The sequence below is a fragment of the Phyllostomus discolor genome, chromosome 14, assembly GCF_004126475.2.
Source record: "Phyllostomus discolor isolate MPI-MPIP mPhyDis1 chromosome 14, mPhyDis1.pri.v3, whole genome shotgun sequence".
NCBI classification, from domain to species: domain Eukaryota; kingdom Metazoa; phylum Chordata; class Mammalia; order Chiroptera; family Phyllostomidae; genus Phyllostomus; species Phyllostomus discolor.
In genome coordinates this window covers 20,522,097-20,541,863 of record NC_040916.2, presented here as the reverse complement: position 1 = coordinate 20,541,863, position 19,767 = coordinate 20,522,097, and the positions used below count along the sequence as shown (strand labels likewise).

The 19,767-nt window shown below is 41.7% G+C and overlaps 1 protein-coding gene across 4 annotated transcripts in view; it reads right to left on the bottom strand.

Annotated features, from left to right (window-relative positions):
- COP1 (COP1 E3 ubiquitin ligase) overlaps positions 1–19,767 on the bottom strand; it is an 86,189-nt gene that overhangs the window by 47,724 nt on the left and 18,698 nt on the right. Inside the window, exons 3-6 of one of the 4 annotated variants that reach the window (XM_028531025.2) lie at positions 19,599–19,696; positions 14,519–14,595; positions 13,721–13,840; positions 6,034–6,102 (exon numbers count right to left, since the gene is read on the bottom strand). In XM_028531025.2, the coding sequence (XP_028386826.2) occupies positions 6,034–6,102; positions 13,721–13,840; positions 14,519–14,595; positions 19,599–19,696 (364 nt within the window). The remainder of the gene's footprint in view (positions 1–6,033; positions 6,103–13,720; positions 13,841–14,518; positions 14,596–19,598; positions 19,697–19,767) is intronic. The other 3 variants (XM_036015800.1, XM_036015802.1, XM_036015801.1) reach the window with 3 other exon arrangements.

Below are 19,767 nucleotides of genomic sequence, written 5' to 3'. Positions count from 1 at the left end.
GGAACTGAAATTAAAGACATAGACATCATTTACGATAGCATAAAAAAATGACTGAAGACCTAACAACAAATCTAAAATAAAGATGTAGAAGAGCAATATTCTGAAACATACCAAAATTTTGTAGGACATTCTTACAGACCAAAGTAGAGAGAAATACCATGTTTATGGGCTATAAGACTCGATATTGTGAAGATGCAGTCTCCCAAACCGACCTACAGAGTAATCCCGATAAAAATCACAGCACCAGAAATATACCAGCTGGTTCTAAAACTTGTACAGAAATACAGAGAGCCATGAACAGCTGAGCCATGAATTCCTAAAAACAATCGCTCACCATAAAGTTCCCGTACTTAGTACAATGCAGTATTGCCAAAAATAACAAACAAAACAAAAAAGCAAACAGACCAGTAGAGCATAAGAGAAAGCCTAGAAACAGACCCACACATGTATGGATGCGTGACGAATGACAAAGGTGGTACTTCAGAGCAATGGGGAAGGATGAAGCCTTTAATTAAGGGTGCTCAGACAACTCATCATCCAAGTGGAAAGTTCCCTACCCCTCACATGATACACAATAAATCCCTGAGTAGATTACGGATCTGAATGTGAAAAATAAAGAATTAAAACCTCAAACAGATAACATAGCAAAAATGTCTTCATGACCTGCAGTGGAGAAGAATTCTTTACCTGACACAAAAGGCATTAATTATAACAGGAAAGACTAACAAATTTGACTCCATTAAAGACAGAAACTTCTGCTCATTACAAATTATATCAATTAAGACAATGAAAAAAGCAGCCCAATTAGAGGGGGAAAATATCTGCTAGAGATAGATGGATAAAAAGAAATTTTTTATCTAGACTATACACATAAACACCAAACCATTAAGAAAATCAGCTAAACAGAAAAGATGCAAAAAGCCTTAAGCAAGTTATTTTGCATATACACAAAAAGTTTAAATGGCCATTAAAAATAGTACCATGTGCTCAACTTAATTAATCATCAGGAAAACTGCCAATTAAAACCATTGAGAGATAGCGGCAATATATACCACCCAAATTAGCTAAATTGGAAAGTCTACTGCTGCAATGCAGTGCAATAATAGGATCGCTCATATAATGTCCACAGGAAGTGTAACTCAGTAATACAAGTGGTTAGAAAAAGTTTGTACATATCCTATGACTCATCAATTCCACTTCTACCTACGTCCCATACAGATACATATGCTAACTGTAGCCTAGGGTACACATGTAAGAGAGGTAGTGGCGTCGTGTGAATGGCTCCAAACTGGAAACAACTTAACAGTCCACTAGCAACAAAATGGGGTATAATCATTTCGCACAACAACAAAAAAAGATCAACTACAGCCACGTACAATAATATGGATGAATCTTAATATTGAGCCAGAGAAGACAAGAACAAAATATTATTATAGAATTGCATTTATGTAAGTTCAAAAGAGAGAGAAGGGGGGGGAGGGAGAGAGAGACATAAATATTTAGGCATCAAAGCAATAAAGAAAAATAGGAGGTGACTACCATAAATATCAGAATACTAACTACCTAACAGGCAAAAAAGAAGGCTATCCTCTGGAGAGGGGAGGAAGCTTCAGGGCCCCTAGCAACAATCAGCCACTTAATCAGGACGGTGGCCCATGGAGGGTCCCTCTAGGGGGATTCTTCAGACTGTGTTTGCTGAGTAAACGTTTCTCTGCTTTATTCCACATAAAAACATTCAAAACTTGAGTTCGTTAACATTCCAAACAAAACCAAAAGGAAACCACAACTCATCAAAACAGCCCTATTACAGTAAATGAAACAAGTACTACAAATGTCCAGAAGTACACTTTAGAATGAAATCAAATTAAACACATAAGGACAACTGTTCAAATGCTAGCACTACTTTGCACAGATGCAAGTGGCCCTCACACGGAACCCACAGCCGCCCGCTCAACCTGAACACGAGCAGGAGCGACCGGTCAGTTACACACTGGCACCGACCACACGCTGGGGTGGGCAGGCCCCCGCCTCTCGGTGTTCACGCCCTTGTGTGGGCTGGGTACTCGGGATCCGCTTCCAATGAACAGCACGTGTTGGGACGTCGCTTCTCAGCACTCAGCCACAAACCATCTGTGACTGCTGTTTTCAAAGCCGCTCTTGCTTTCACGCGTGCTTCCTGAGGGCAGCCAGCTGCGTGCAGTGCAGCACGCTGTCCCACGGAGAAGCCCCCGTGGCAAGAAGCTGGCATTTCTTTCCCAGAGCCAGTGAGTGTGCCCCACCCAAGACGGTAAATGTTTGATGGTTTCCAGTCAGTTAAACTTGAGGTCTACTACGTGCCGATTCTTGTCTCTTAATATTCAAAAGAGTCGGCAGGGTAGAATAAGTCAAAAATAAAAATTAAATATAGGATTCTAACAGTCCTAAAACACTAGTGAAGTGTAGCATTGGAGTAAATGAGTGTGTTAAATCTGACAAGTAAGGAACCCAAAGCACCAATCCGAAAGACTGCAAGCACCCCTGTGTTCGCTGCTGTGCTGTTTACAGTCGCCAAGATATGGGAGCAGCTCAGGTGTCCTTCAGTAGATGAGCGGATAAAACAACTCTGGGACATTTACACAATGGACTACTACTCAGTTGTAAAAAAAAAAGAAAAGAAAAAGAAAAAGAAAATTTTGCTCTTTGTGACAGTATGGATGGACCTGGAGAATCAGAGTAAAGACAAATACCATATGATCTCACTCATATGCGGAATCTAGTGAACAAGTTGAACTAACAAGGAAAATGGAGACAGACTCATGGATGGAGAGCAGATAACAGCTAGCGGGGGCAGGGGTGGGGGGAGGGGGGGAGGGGTTTGGCAAAAGGGAAAAAGGGCTCACGGACATGAATGGCAGTGTGCTGACTGCAGGGGGTGTGTGTAAGGGGACTAAACGGTAATGGAAAAAAATACAATAAAGATTAAATTTAAAAATATTTGAAAAAAAGCTGAAAAGCAGATTTAACTTCTTTTTGGTATATATTGATGTCTAAACCAAGACCCATCATAATCCCAATTAAAAGTTAGGTATGAAATCACAAAGTTAATTTTCAAAGTCTGAATGCTAACCTTAGGCATACAGATTCAAAAGCAGTCGTTTTGCATCCTGTACTGTATTTTGGTCATACTGTATTTTGCTTAAATAAGTTCAAGTATGAACTATACTGCAGGACACAAGACCTTTAACAATTACATTCATTTTGAGGATTAAACCTGCAAATATACTTTTAACATATGCAAAAGAACATAATCACTCACTTCATTCTGTCTGCACTAGATCTCAAGGTAGTAACTCTATTTTCTAGACTAAAGTTTACTATGATTACAAATCACTACTATACCCAACTCCAATCATGAAGAAATGTATGAAATGTAATCAAAGTAACAGGTAAAATTCTTAAAGTCTGTTAACCTAGTTCCAAATTTTCAAGTGTCTGAAACTTTGCTAACCTAGCTCCTCCAAGTCCCTGTGTGATTAAACCTGAGCTGCCGGAAGTCACTGAACGGCGGACGCACTGAGCACAAGAAAGCCAGCATGCACGGTGCAGTCAGGCACAGAAGAGGCACCCGCACGCAGCGTGCCAGCAGCCGCAGCTGCAGCCGCACGATTCTCGGTTAGGCTGCTGACCATGGTAAAACACAGACCAAGGGGAAACACAACGGATCCTTCACAAGATCACATTACTTCCAACTTTCAGTATGCTGAAAAATACTACAGCACAATCAACCCAGACATTGCATAACAAATATACAGAAACACTGATACTAAGAGGTAGGGATCAAAGGCAGTACCACAGAAAGCATTACTGGAGGCCACCAGCCACCAAATCCGAGAGGACAAATTAGGATCACAAGGAAGAGTTAGTTATTAAGAAACAATTCTCCATCGAGTTCTCCTATTCCTGCTTATCTAGTGATAGCTTTTGTTCCAAGTTTCTTTTCAAGAATGTATAGAGAATGCCGTGACAAGAGAAACAGTGCCTTCTTCCAGGAAGAGGGCAGATCTGTGTTTGGATCAACTTAGTAAGAACAGTGTGTCCCTGCAGGGCACAGACTGGACAGGTCTGTTAGCAGGCCCTTTGAAAAGACTGGGGCCTCCTAAGCTCGGGGTGCCTTAGTTGTAACACAGACCCACTGCACGTGCAGAGACAACCTGGGTCCATCCCTACGCTGCCCCCCGCAGCACGTGGGGGTGGGTCACAGGGAACTGACGCACAATCATGAGGCTGACGCTGCCAGAAGTGATGCAGAAAGTCCTTTCATCTCCAACCCAGAAGTCACATGCCTTCTGCTGGCATCTATACACTGAGGCAGGGTAACTTGTCAGCCCACTAGTAGGACAAAAATCCCTCATATGCTATATCCTTATCACCCGAAACAATTTCAAATCTAACAAATTATTGCAAGCATTAAGTGACCCCCTAGAGAACACTAATAAACCTCAGGGGCTAACGAAAACCTCACATAACTCAGGACACAGACTACGGCAAGCCATTGCATTTAACCCCCAGATACCCTCTTATGTGTACCGCTGACTTAGCAGATCAGTCACCGTTCGTGACCGGCAATTTCCTACGCACTCAATCTCACCCTCAACGAGGTTAAAGGCTGGGCAGGAGGAGGCACAACCACCGCAGAGAGAGCTTCACGTTCTGTTTAAAAGAGGGGCTGCAGGCGGTGTATGGAATGTGAAGAATTAGCACTCTCCCAGAGGGTTTCCTAGAGCAAAACGTGTGGCATGTATATACTCTGTTAATATTTTTATTTTCATACATTATAAAATTTTCAACTTTGCTACTCAAAGCGTGGCCTGAGGGCCCAGGGCAGCATCGCCGGGAGGGGGCTAAGAGTGTTGGTCATCGGACACACACAGCCCCTCACCAGAGCCTGGACTCCAACAGGGTCCTCAGGCGATTCCCATGCATTTTAAGTTCAAGAAGTACCCACCAAAAAAAGAGTAAATAAGTAAATAAATCTTACATTTATGATAAACAGAGTGTTTCTGTTAAGAGAAATATTAAAATCAAAATTGTTAACAAAAATTAAGAACAATGAGCCATGTGAAAAATAATTAGCAATAAACACATAATACAGAAAAATTTTATCTGAACTAAGAAAAAATAAAAATATACACCATAAGTAATCAAAACAGGGGGAAACATAAAACTAAGATAAACATTAGGTTCTGGCGATGCACGCTTCAACTACCTCCCCAAAATGAAGCAATCTCTCATCCTTCCATTCTCAAAAATAATAAAGACATTCTATGACCTAACACGTAATAGATGGTCATATTTTTTAATGAGTAAAAAGTACCCTAGTTAGAGAAGTCAAACTGAACACATGCGAGACCTGAGACGGCCAGGAACTCAGACGTAAAACAGCCTCCGAGTCATTTCAGCGCGCTGCCGAGAGCACGGCATTTTGGCCTCGACTTTCCCACACCCAGCGCAAGTGTGAAACGACCGGGGAACGTTTTAAAGGTTAAATTAGAACACGCTAGTTATAATGTTGTTAATCAAAATTACCTTCTAACTATTCTGCAGGACTTACACGTTTCAAGGTCTAAACAGGTAGCTGTATTTTTACATGTTTCCACCCCATCACACATTTTCACCACGTAGAAAGGCTGTAACCCCTTCTACTCAAGGTTCTAGTATCTCCATTTTCTTAAATTTTCTTCGAGGGGGAAGGGTAGGCTGTCATCTGATAATTCTACTTTACATTGTTTATACTTTGAGGTCAGTCATTGCGGCATTTAATCCTATAGAAGAGTTGTCAGCACATCTACAAAAAGGGACTTTTAAATAATCAAGTTGTAAAGGTAAAAGAAGTCAAAATAACAAAACTTAAGAAAAATTCATGAAAACTCAAATGTTTTTTAAATGTTTAAAAAAATATTTTTAGCCTGAAACGCCTTTACAAAAATGGGGGGGAAATGGGAATAGTCAACAATAGTAAATAAAACATTATGTAAAATACACAAAATAATATACCTCTCTCTTATTTCTTCTTGCAACCTTGAGGAATTCCATAAGGATCTGTAGTTGGGCTGCATGTGATTCCTATAATAGAAAATTATAATTGTTCTTTTAAAAATGTAACTATGAGTTCAAAATTTTCTTTAACACCACAATACAATCAGTACGAAGCAACGTAATGCACCCAGTTAAGTCTGTCTATTACTTCCATTTCCTCAGCTGTCCCATCTGCTAACCGGCATTTTAAGAAGCAAGCCATTTTGGCTTCTAAAACTAATTTTGAGAAACAGGTGTTTTAAATTACACTCCTCGTTTACCTGCTGAAAAAGTACTCATGAGAACGGGCAATCTGCTACCTGTCCCCCCTTGCTGTCCCCAATCACACTAAGATTGATACATCCCAGTCATACTAATATTGAGTGATAAATCATCGAGACCGAAATCACGGTGGAGCCAACACAGTCTCTGGACACTAACATTACTTTCCCCATAAAAATTTCAATTGCAGAGGAGTAAGAAGCATGATAAATGAAAAGAAATCCAAAACATTCAGAAGTCAAATTTACTATTTCTGATTATAACCTTCTCACTGATATGCAAATTAATATAGTTCTATAGAACATTTCAGTCATAAACATTTAAAAACAAAAATGTTAATATAATCAAGTGAAGGGAGGGGTAAATAACCCAAATTGGTATCAACAAAAATGTAACAGACAAATGATAATTCTAAGCTTGACAATGTCTGGGTATCAAAAAATACAATGACAAAAAACATATGTTTAAATGACTTAGCCCACTTCTTTCCCCATGATGTCTCCAGAGGGCCAGAGCAGGCCCGCCTAGTCTCCCTCCCGCTGCTTCTCCTCTCCCAAGGACTTCCTTGTTGCACTGTCCCGAGCTTTAGTAAACGCACTCCGAATGAATGAATGAATGAATAAATAAACTCGTCTGTGAGACGTGGTGTCATGAGTGATTCACAAGTGAAATTTTTTTTTTCTTGCATAACAAAGCGGCATTTACTGAACCTGAGACACATGAGAAGTTAAACTATCACAAAAACCAAACTCATAGGGGCTGTTTCCCAACAATGATGACAGGCATCCCAGGATCCTTTGCATGTTTCTTGGGACACCTCACACTGATTATCTATAGCTGTCTACAGATCATTAATGCCTAGAGAGCAAAGATCGCATCTTTACAGAACAAAGAGCATGCACAGCCAAGACTGCTAGTAAACAACACAGTTTGTTTGCAAAGGAAGTGTATAAACTATCTTCAAAATAGTAAGTTTGAATACTTTATGTCTGTCAAGCAGAACACGTACATAGGTTAAGAATACTATTGATTTGTAGAAAGCAGGGAGAGTCCCACAAAGCTTCATGATTAAAGAAAAACCAGTTTTTCTTTGGCCTTGCAATATTGTTTGGCTTTGTAAATTAGGGGTACTATTTATTACTTGGATTTTAAGGGAAAGAAAAAGGAAAGAAAGGCAAGAGAAGGGGGCGGTTCGAAGAGAAGAGAAGGCAAGAGAAGACTTCACTTTCCAGGTGTAACAGATAGTCAGATGTTAGGGTTCTAACTGACAAACCTTGTAAATCAGTGCTTCCCCTACTTGACTTCCGAGCCCCTGCTTATAAAACAAGCAGGTAACAGTTCACAAATGAGGTCATTTTGCCATATCTTATGTAACTGGTACTATGACTTAGGTGGTAAATTTTCTCTATATCAACACATTCTTTTCCTTCAATCTACTGTCAAAAAATTCTAAAGGATATGCACTTCTACTAGCATGATGACTACAACAAAACACGACACAAAACAAAACCCCTCCAGAATAAAAAGGATTTCAGGTGATAACCACATACGATTCACAATGGCGAAAGGAACAGTTCATCAGAAAACGTAACAATCCTAGACACACGGATGCACCTAATAAGAAGTTTCAAAATACATGAAGCACATATCACAGAAAACAAGGCAAAATGGACAATCAAAATTGTATTCTTAACATACCCCTATCAGTTACTGAAAGAGCTAGGAGGAAACGATTTGAATGTCAACAAACTACACAATGTTTACAAATGCATTACAACAAAAAACATACTGTTTTAAATGCAACTGATCATTCAGCAAAACAGACCATATGCCATATAATAAAAACCATAATAAATTTCTGCAGACCAAAGCACACAGACTGAACTTCCACACCAGGCAGAACACTCCGAGGGCCGCCCCAAACCGTGCGGCCCGTCAGCCTGGACAGAAACCTGCTCTGCTCCCGCCTGACGAAGCCTAAAAACACGATTCAAGAAATCAAACTTCTTGCAAGTAACTTAACGACATACCAGAACAAACTTCAGGAATGTATAAAGGAATACAAAAATATCCAGCATTAATTAAACAAGGTAAAATTTATAATTTCTGGCATGCAATCAAACCATTAATAAGCATGCAAAATGAGAAGGAAAATGCATCTAATAATAGGGAAAGTCAGCAATAAGAGATACAGAAATAACACAAATAACAGAATCATTAAACAAAAACATTAAAAGTATTATTATACTACATACATGTTCTAGAAGTTACAGGAAAGCATAAGCAGGTAAGAAAACACAGTGAATTGGACAACAGAAATAGAAACTATCCAAAATGAACTAGGCATAAATGAATCGAGCTGTTTATCAATGAGCTGTGGAATAACTTCAACCAGCCTAACTAGTTACAGTAATTGGAGATCCCAAAGTGGAAGAGGGGACAGGAAAATATTTGAAAAATTAAGGACTGAAATTTTCCAAATCCAATAGAAACTATAAACCCATGCAGATCCAAGACTCCCAAAAAACTTCAGGACCAGGAAACACGGTAGGGGGGACAACTCTACCAAAGCATATCAAAATCAAAATGCTTACAACCATAAAAAGGACATTTACAACTCTGAGAAATATACTCCATTCTGAGTACTAGAAATAAGAATGGCAGCAGACTTCTCATCTGAAACATGCAAGACAGGAGAAAATGGAGAAACATCCCCAAAATATTGAAATACCCAGCCCAGGGGCTCAATTGGTTAGAGGATCTTCCTGATACACCAAGGTTGTAGGTTCGCACCCCCCTCAGGGCGCATACAAGAAACCACCAATGACCCTGGACGGGTGCCTCGGTTGAAGTGTTGTCTCGTGCACCAAAAGGGTGCCAATTCGATCACTAGTCAGGGCACAAACCTGAGTTACAGGTTCAATACCTGATTGGGGGCGTATGGGAAACAACCCATCAACATTTCTCTCTCACACTGATGTTTCTCTCTCTCTTCCTTTCTTTCTAAAAACCAATAAACATATCCTCAGGGCAAGGATTAAAAAAAAGAATCAACCAATGAATGCATGCATTAGTGGAACAATAAATCGATGTTCCCCCCCCTCCAATCAGCCAATAAATAAATAAATAAATTTTAAAAAGATACAGTTAAAAAAATTAAAATTAAATACCAAAATAAAGTAAATCTGGAATTCTACACTTATTCAGAAGACCTTTCAGACAAAGGCAAAATAAAAGCCTCCCCAGGCACAGAAGCCGAAAGGACTCATGACCAGCGGGTCTGCGTTAAAGCAATGACAACAGCTGTCCTTCAGGCAGAAGGGAAGTTACAGGTGGAGCTCAGGAGAATGAATGAAAGAAAACAAGAGAATGAAGCGCACCAGAAGGGGAAAATATCTGGGTAAATGTAGGACTTTTAAAGTCATGTTGCCTAACCACATGCAATTCAACTAAAATTCAATTACCTGAATATATTTTTGGACAAGTAACAATTCCAACACACACACACACACACACACACACACACAAATATCTGACAACTATCAGGCAGAAATTTAAAAAAAGATAACACCAGGTGTTCATATGGTACAAACCCAAAGAAAAACAATTAGGCAATATTTAATATTAATAAGTTAAAGTGTGCATGCAAACCCTGTGAACAGCAATTTCACCCCTTAAATCACTAAGTATGTATATACTGGGTGGAGAAAAGTAGGTCTACAGTTGTGAATAAGCAAAACAGAGTTTATTCTGTATTATTATTTAATTATTATATTATTTTCTATACGAACAACGGTAACCCAAACCTGTATATGCCCCACCTGTATATGAACACAAGGAGACACGCATAACAATATTAAATGCAGTACTGTCACTCACAGTTAAGAACTGGGAAGAACCTAAACATCCATCAACAGGGGAAGAGATCTGTTCTTGCAATGAATACACTATAGAGAAGTTAAAATAAATAAACTAGATCTATGTTTATCAAGCTAAACCTCAAAAATAAACAAAGAGGCATATGTCAAAAGGATAACTACAGTATGTAACTCTTTACATCAACATCTAAATCATACAAAGCAATACTTCCTATAGCTGCAGATACAGATACATGTAAGAAAAGCACTGCACATGCTTGAGACGGATGCTTGCCAGCTTCACAAGGTGCTCATTCTGGGGGGATGAAACACAATGAGAGATGCGAGGGCCTGAGTACTTAAAAAGGTACTTAATCCTCAAAAGGCAGATCTAAGACATACATGGCAAAGTGTCAATAATAAGAAAAACTGAGACGAGGTATGACGAGTCTCATTATTTCTGTACTTTTCTGTATGTTCAAAATATTCATCAAGTTAAATAATAATGCCAAGTAAAAGAGGAAGGCAATAATGCAAAGAAGCTATAAAACCGATGCTAGGAATTTAGCTTCTGAGATGGCTCCCTCTGCAAAAAATAATGGAAAAGGAAGTGTGGTCTAAAACGAAGATACTTATAATTCTTCTACTCCAAGACGAAAAGCTCAAGGAAAGCAAAGGTTCCTGCTGGCGCATCAGAAGGTGGGAAGAAGGGCAACCGACGGCTCTCACGCTCAGCACGCAAACCCCGCCACCGTCAGTGCGGCGCCCCGCTCTTCACGTGTGCCGACTGGGCTGGGGGGGTCCCAAGAGACTCTCTTTTCCCACCACGGGAATAAAAAAAACCTAGTATTCTCCTAAGGTACGAAAAGGAGAATCATGTGCTGTGAGCTGTAAAGGAACAGACCAGAGGTTCCAACTGCTTCTTACTCAGACTCTCAACCAATCTTCTTACTCGCAACCTTTACTACATGGGATGCCTGATGCCCCCGATGCCAAAGCCCGAGTTCCACACACAAATGGGGTTGCTTCTTGCCTGGTTCCCCACTGCTGGCCTAGCAGTCACCTGTCTCAGGTGCTCTAATCCACTACTTCTCATCCATCTGCCTCAGGGCTTACAGAACACTGCCGCCATCGCCTTGGGGCATGGTAACTGCGTATGTTCAACCTGTAAACAAGTCTCTTTATACCATTTATCTCTACGTGAAAATATTTACTTGATTCAGTTTATGTCCTTGCCCTGCGTGCTGCCCCCCAACAGTAGAACCCTGTCTTTTCGACAGCCCTCAACACAACTTCTGGCACATAGTAGATGCTAATGAAAAACTTCGTTTAAAACCACAGGAGAGTGTTGGCAACAATTTTTAGAATATGATACCTAAAGCATAAACAAAAAATAAAAAATAAGCAAGTGGGACTACGTAAGACTGAAAAGCGTCTGCACAGCAAGAGGGACTGAGCAACAAAATGAAGAGGGCAGCCCGCAGGGCGGGAGAACGCACGTGCAGATCCCGCGTCTCATCAGGGTTAATACATAAACATAAGTCATATATCTGAAACACATGAAGACCGCAGAGCTCAACAGCAAAAACAATAATCCAATTTAAAGATGGGCAGATACCCGAACAGGCATTTTTGCCAAGAAGATGCTCGAATGACCAACAGGTACGTGAAAAGGTGCTCGACATCACAACTCACTGGGGAAACGCAGATCAAAACCACAGCAAGGTGCCATTTCACACCTGTTAAAATGGCTGTCAAGAAATGGCTGACAAGCAATAACACGGAGAAAAGGAAACACTGGGGCATCGCTGGTGGAAATGTAAACTGGTGCGGCTGCTGCGGAGAACAGCGTGGAGGCTTCTCAGAACCCTCCGTGCTGGAAAGAGGTGTGCGCCCCACGTTCAGCGCAGCGCTGTTTACGATGCCCGGGGCAGGAAACCACGCACGCGTCCACTGACACGTGAATGGAGGTGCGGTGCAGGGTCGCGCACACCCCCACACGCCGTGAAACACTACTCCACTCAGCCATAAAAACGGTGGTCTTGTCACCTGCAGCAACGCGGTGGACCTCGAGGACATCATGTTGAGTGAAACAAGTCAGACAGAGAAAGACCAGTACTGAATGAGCTTATTCAGTATTTGTGAAATCTGAAAAAAAAGGAGCTCATAGAAAAAGCATCAGCATCAGGTTTGTGGTTGCCAAAAGCAGGGGACAGGGAACTGGATGAAGATGGCCAAAAGACAGAAACTTCCAGTTGTAAGGTAGATTAAGTTCCGAGGACACAATCATGTACAACACAACAACCACAGTTAGTACTCCTGTATTTGAAAGCTGCTAAAAGTAAATCCTAAAACTTCTCATCACAAAGTAAACAAACATTAAAATTATACAGTGCTGTGTCAACTATATCTCAATAAAACTAAAATAAGTAAATAAAAAATTAGCCCTCCTCCGCTCCTCAAAAGACAGTTTGGGAGACGCAGCCTCACCTGCTCCTTTCTCCCACTGACGTATCCCATTCTGTTAGGTGGGACCTAGGGCAAGCAATTTCGTCAGAATCTACCCACAGAATTTCTCAAACTGAAGCTGTAAGGAAAAGCCCTTTTTCTTCTTCTATCAGAAAACATACATATATGTGAGGAACTACAAGCGAACCCATGACCCCCACGTGGTAGAAATCTGAGAGAAAGAACCACACCTGTCCCAAAGCAGCACCCACGCTCCCACGAGAGGCCGAAAGCCAGACTCCCAACAGCAGCGAAGCGCCGGATCGCGTTTCCCTGAGCGCCCAGAGAAGCCGTGCTCCGATCTTCCCCACGTTTGGTTGCTAAGCTCTTCCTTCCTATGTGTGTGAACTACTCACCCTCGTGTCCTATCAGTAAATAGCCCCTTCTTATTTAAGCTAAGTCAGGGTGGCTATTTGCTTATGCTAAGGTATGTGTTTCTTATAGCGGATCATATTCAATTCCTATTACATGCAAATTCACATTTTACATTTTTATGTGAAATAAATGCAATTTCACATTTACTGACATCTGATCACACCAGACAGGATATATTCAGTCTCAGTCCCTTCTCTGTAAATGCTGCTAGCCACGCTATAGGCTACCTTGCTGCCGGTGGGCACCTGCTGGGGAGGCTTTATGCAGATTTAAAAAACCTCCTATCTTCTCCTTCAAATCTTGTAAGTAAAAAGGGGACAACATGGCAAAGAAGATATTCATCAGAAGAAAAATGACCAATATCTTGTACTTTCTCATGATCTTTCTTAACACTCAGCTTTTGTTAATACAAACTGGCCTGCTCTAAGTTATATTGTAAGCAATCTGCTCTTTCTTTTATTGGGAAAAGGGAAACCTGTTAGAAGTGTCAGCTCAAATATATTTCTTGCTGAATGAAGCTGGGCAGATCAAGCAACACTAGCCCTATTATCTATAAATATTTCTAGGTCCTTTTCAGTGCAACAAATGAACTGATGCAACAATTCATTTACATCAGTTTTGTTCAAGGTTCAGCCGCCACTTACTGCTTCCAGTTGCTTCTTCTTCTGCACTAGGAGCTCCAGCATGAGGTTGACATTGGCCAAGTCAAGGTTATCTTGGTCAGTTCCCAGTAAATCCTGAAAGATTTGCCACCTGTGGCCATTCTAAAAATGAAGAAAGGAAGAAATGCAGTAACTTTCTAAGAGGTTGTCTTGGAAAGCCTAAAATAATGTTTAACTGCTGCTTCCCAATATGTTTATTACAGAGATATCACAAGTAAACTATAATGTTCCAACCTCCTCCACCCCAGCTAGTGGCTTCCCCATCATTTAAACACCATTTCCCCTTAAATGGATTTAGACAGCAGACATGAAAGGCATATTCAAGACAAATGTTAAGTCAGCATGTCTAAAGGTGTAATTCCCTTAGAAATAAGTGCTCAGATTTTAATTACTGTTCTAGCCATATTTTCAACTTTGTCTCTGGTTGTAAGGTATTAATTTAAGCTCGCTTGCCTCAATACTTTAGGGCTAATCCTTTAAGTTAAGAATCTTTCAACAGTTTTTCCAAATCCCCACACACAGTTTCCCCCTGCCATATCCTTGCAATACATGGCGTGCATTACAAGCCAGCTGTCCGTGTGATCCCAGACCTTCCACAAGATTACTGCGAGAGTAAATTTTAAACAATGCAGTTAAGAAAGTTCTTTATAGAACAAAACAGTCTTAAACAAAGCTCCTTTAACAAAAACCCACAACATACTAAACTTGAGTATCTAATATCGTACAATAAAAACAATGAGTTGAAATGTATTAAAAATAGTAATAAGAACTGAAACATACGGTGCTACTCACTGAGTGGTCCAATTTGAACCTCTTCTCCTCAAACCTTTGCTTCTGTTTGAGAATGAGCTCATTCACTGAAAATAAAAGCAAACAAGAAAACACATAATTTATATTTTGTTAAAGATACTGTCTAGCCCTGACTGGTGTGGCTCAGTGAGTCAGGCGTCACCCCAGAGAACAAAAGGTCGCCAGTTCGACTCCCGGTCAGGGCACATGCCTGCGTTGCAGGTTTGGTCCCTGGGCAGAGGCTCGTACAAGAGGCAACCTATCGATGCTTCTCTCCCACATCCATGTTTCTCTCCCTCTCGCAAAATAAACAAACAACTCCTCACAATATGTACCCACTGTCACATGTTTCAGCGAGGACACTATACTGGCACTTGGAGAGGCAACCCTTCACATGTGAGGCTGGCTCTGTTTTCCATGGTAACTGGTTGATTCTACAAGGTAGGCACTAAAAATTTATATATATATATTTTTTGTTTGTTTGACTCTTCTGTAAGTATCATGGCAGGCAATGTCAGTTACCTATCCAAAAACCATCCCACTTTTTTTTTTAAATAATAGCATGATTGCTTCCAAGTCAGATTACCACATCGTTTCAGAGGCCAGCCCTCTCCCCAGACCCAGGGTATGAATGATCCTCGACTAAGCTAAACCCGTCTAGTCATTACACCCTTGCCAGCAATTGACACTGGGTCAGGTGTGTGACCTGGCTTTGGCCAGCGAGGGAGGGGTATGCCGTCTTTGGGAAAGGGCAGAGGAGAAAACCACGCCCCTCCCTGCATGCACTAACGGATGGGATCTGGAACCGCTCACAGCCGTCCTGCAGTCTGGAGGAAATGTAGCCAAAGACCACCTCATACGTTGGGGATGCAGGGACAAAAAGATGAAAAAACTTGGTAGGATTACTGAAACACAGAATTAGTTCCGACAATTCTTTTTACAGGAATCAATACGTTTTCCTTAATGTTGAAGCCACTTTTAATCAGACTGTTCTGTCTTTAACAGCCAGCTGATTAAAAAACGATAAAGGGAAACCAGCGCTAGGCCAGGTGGGTACCTTAATTTACAGACATCTCACTGGCTGGTCTTCCCACTTAGAGCCAAGGGAGTATGAGAGCATAAGGGCTTTGACCATGGCGACATACAGTACGAGAGAGAGCTGGGATACAAACCCAACTATCCAATAATTCTCACTAAACCACAACCCAACGGTAAATGTTTTTTTTTAAACAAACCAGACAGGTACAGAGCCCACACTGGAGGTCCAGTCTTCACAGACGAGTAGGACGAAATCTAAGTAAGCCTCAATCCAGGACTCAAGTGGCTCAGAGTAGGAAGACAAATATGTGTGATGCAGTGGTTGTAATATAATGTGAAAAATCAGTGCTGTCACTGAAACGGATTTACAAAGAACACAGGAGGAGGAGCAATCAAAATGTAAGGAACAGGCTTCGAAGAGAAGATGACATTAGAATCGGGCCCGTACAGGCACACAGAGGTTTACCAAGCAGAAAAGGGCATGGACAAGAATTCAGAGGGGTGGGGGGAGGGGGCGAGGGGCAAAGTCACAAAACAGGAGGAGACAGAATGATTTAAAATCAATATGGCTGTGACCCAGGGTCACGGTGATCCTGTTAATGATTAACAGGGGCTAAGAACTAAGCCTGGAAATGTAGACGGATTGAACCCTGATTCTGAAGAGCCTGCGATGTATCTCACATGCAAAGTTATCATCGTAATCCAGGGGAGATGAAGAAGAGAACTTGAAATAATGCCGTATTGGGAATAAACAAGAGGATGTGAGTAAGAGTTCAATGTTTCAGTTACAGAATTAACCATTTTTATATGAAAAATGTGACTTAAGTAACTTAGTATTTCGCACTGCATTTTACCAAGAAATCTCACATACCACTGACACTGAAGGGCAGTCTATGCCCATAATTATAACTCCACAGATTCTTACAGCAGCCGGAGCTCTGAGTGCAAATGCTGCGCTTCTACTGCTAGATTCTCCCTTACAGCAGCGTCTCTTTAGGTGCAGGGTGGTGCAGTGAAAACAGAGACACTGGGGCAAGACTGCTCAGGACCAAACCCCAGCTCGGCCACTTACTGGCCGTGAACCTTGATGTAGTTGTGCCTTAGTTTCCTCACCTGGGGAATGAAGGTGACAGCGCTGGCTATCTTAAAGAACTGAGAGTTAAACGAGTCAACGCACAGAAAGCACTTAGGACAGTGTCTGGCAGTAGTAAGGTGAAGGAATACTTAAAAAAAAAAAAAGGCGAAGAAGTCCTCCTGGTGGAGCAGAACTGAACAGCCCAAACGGGAGCAGAGAGCAGCAGACAGTGAGGCCACAGCCACCTGCCCGGAGCGTGCAGCACGCCTGAGCGGTTTTGCACTGAGTAGTTGCCTTTAGAGCACAGGTGGCAAACACAAGGCCCGAGGGCCCAATCCGGCCCTCCGCCTTGCTTTATCCACCCCGGCATGGCCACAGCGCTGACCTCCTTGCCCCCTAGTTAAGGAGTAGTTACATTTATACAGTCCTAAAATTACATTAGCAAGGCTGATGTGGCCCCTGGTGAAAATGAGTCTGACACCCCTGCTTTAGAGAGAGTGAGAGAGTCAGTGAGAGTAAGAGAGAGAGAGAGAGAGAGGAAAGAAGAGGCAGCGAAGAGAGAGCTTGCACTAGGAAGAAACAGGGAGACGGAGAGCAAGCTCTGGCAGAAGTGGAGGAGCGCAAATGCAGAAGAGCAGAAGTGGGAGGGTGAGGGAGACACCCCCACAGCTCCCCTCACCCCCCACAGGCCTTCCAGTGACCAGGAGAGCGAGCTCTGAGTGCTCTCAAGGTCAAGGAGGATGAAAAGGAGAAGGGGGAGTGTGTGCCACTGGGGAGGTGGGAGGGAAGAAGTCCGGGGAATGGAAGAGAAAGCTGTGGAAGGCAGAGCAAAGGGGGCATGTCGTAAGGAGGAGACACTGTAGCGGAGTACTTACGATGGGAAAGGAAAAATCAAAATATCTGTCTTGACAAAAAAGTGCATGACTCTAATGACCAAAAACCCAAATGCTTTTTGTGTTTGGCCTTCAATTCTTTGCTTTCATTAAAATCAAAGGATTTGACTTGTTAAGTAATAGGGCATTAACAAATTCTTTGCCAAAAATCAATTAAGTGCTGTTGTGTTTTAATACATATAATTCAGAAGGTGGTCAAAGAACAGTAACATTGCTATAACAAAATTCCTTCAATCTCCATCACCTTACTTATTATGTAAAGCAGTTTCTCAAAACTAATACTTCCAAAAATAAAAAGGGAAAAAATCTTAAATCTAAAATAATAAACTTGTTATATGTCAATTTAAAAAACTATGATGATCATAAGTAAATAAATCTTTAAAAGAATACAAATGAAACAGAATCCTTGCCATAATAATAACCAGTAACGACCCTGGTACTAACCCCGTGGTACAACCCCCCAAATATTGAAGTTTTAATACTTAATAGAAAATTATGTTCAAAAGAAACTTCCAGGTCTATAATTTATTTTTATTTATAGACATTTCTGTTACAGAAAACTATTACAGGGAGATCAATATGAATTTCAAGCATGAAAATACAATATAAAGGATAAACTTATGTGGATGATATGCAATTTAGGTAGAATTCTGTTTAATTCAAATAGCAAAGTAATAAGTGAAACTTCCCATTGTTAATCAAAAGTGTCTATTTTCAAATCAGTGATAAGTATCAAACCGCTATGATATTTAGATTCCACAAAGTTATGCAAACGACAGAAAAGTGATTCCGGAGCCCACAGGGCGGCCTCAGTCCAAGGTCAGGACCGAAGGGTTCCGCTCGGCAGGGCAGGGTTTCCTTTCCCTTTCATCGGGATCGGCCTGCAGAATCTCAGACCTCTGGGCATGTCCGCCTTCAGCAAGCTCCCCCTCCCATTTGTCATAAGACTATCCACCTAGAAGAACACGGTATTCCAACAGAAAATCGTCGTAATATTTCCTCCCAGATTGCTTTCTGCTGTGCAATCATCCAGCGATTGTCCTCCGTGAAAAGATACTGAATTGCAGTGAAAATGAAAGAGGGGGAAACAAAGACAGCAGCCCGTGCAGTTTGAAAGCAGAGGTAAAAACGAGACGCACAGCTAAAAAGGTCCAAGCTCGTGATTTACTGTAAACCAGCAGCTGAGCTGAGGGACGTCGGGCAGCGACCGAAGCACTGGCCGGTCGGAACCTAGCACACAGGTCAACATCACCCCCAACCCCGGGCACGCCCGTCTTCAGAATGAAGAATTAACCTTTTCGGTGGGCATATCCAACTGCACCCTACTTCATGCCTACCCGCATCTGGAAATTATTTTTTGGACAACTAACTCCATTCCTAAAAACTCAATCTAAAGCTTTCCCAAAGTTTCTTAGGCTTTTTAGCATGTGGAAAGAATATTTAGAGATGCAAAATTGGTCTCTGACTGGATATGATTCTCAACCGTTTACCATTCACCCTGAGTTCCCCATTTTCTCTCCCTTCTCCAGCCACCTACCACTACTCTCTCCCAAGGCCCGCGCCCCTGTCTTCCTGCCCCAGTTCTCACTTTTCAACTGCCTCCCAGGTCACGGGCTCTCTGCCCCTACTCACGAATACTCATACCCCAAAGGGGATTGTTTGCCCTCACCCCCTCTCCATTAGCCCTTCATGCTAATGAAGGCCTTCCACTGCTCCTGACCTCTGCCCCTACTGCAGGAACAGCAGGAACTTCCGCACGACACGATGTAAAGAGACAGGTCTTCTGGACATCGGGCATTCTCTGTTAGCTCGCACTCCGTCCGCCCATCTGCACAGTATCTAAGAGTTGTGTCAATCAAATTGTGTTTTTAGAAACTTAAAAATAGTATGGTACGGTATGGGATCTGTCACCACCCAGGTAAGATTCCGGAAAGCACCTGGTGAGCAGGAAAGAGAGACTTGCTTACTCTAAGCTCTGGTTTCTGGATAAATTAGTGCTTGCATACACTTTTGGGGAAAGAATATTTTAAAAAATAAAAAAAAAAAAACAATTCAAAAGACTCACCCAAGAAATTAGGATACAGATGGTCAATATTATCCACAACGTAGTTACACTTGGGACATCTATTGTTGTCCTCCAAACTCTGGTGAATGCACTTGTAGCTATCAGCAGGGGGAAAAACAGGTCTGATTAGCAGTGACGGGTTAACAAGCTGGTCACAAAGTAATGTGAT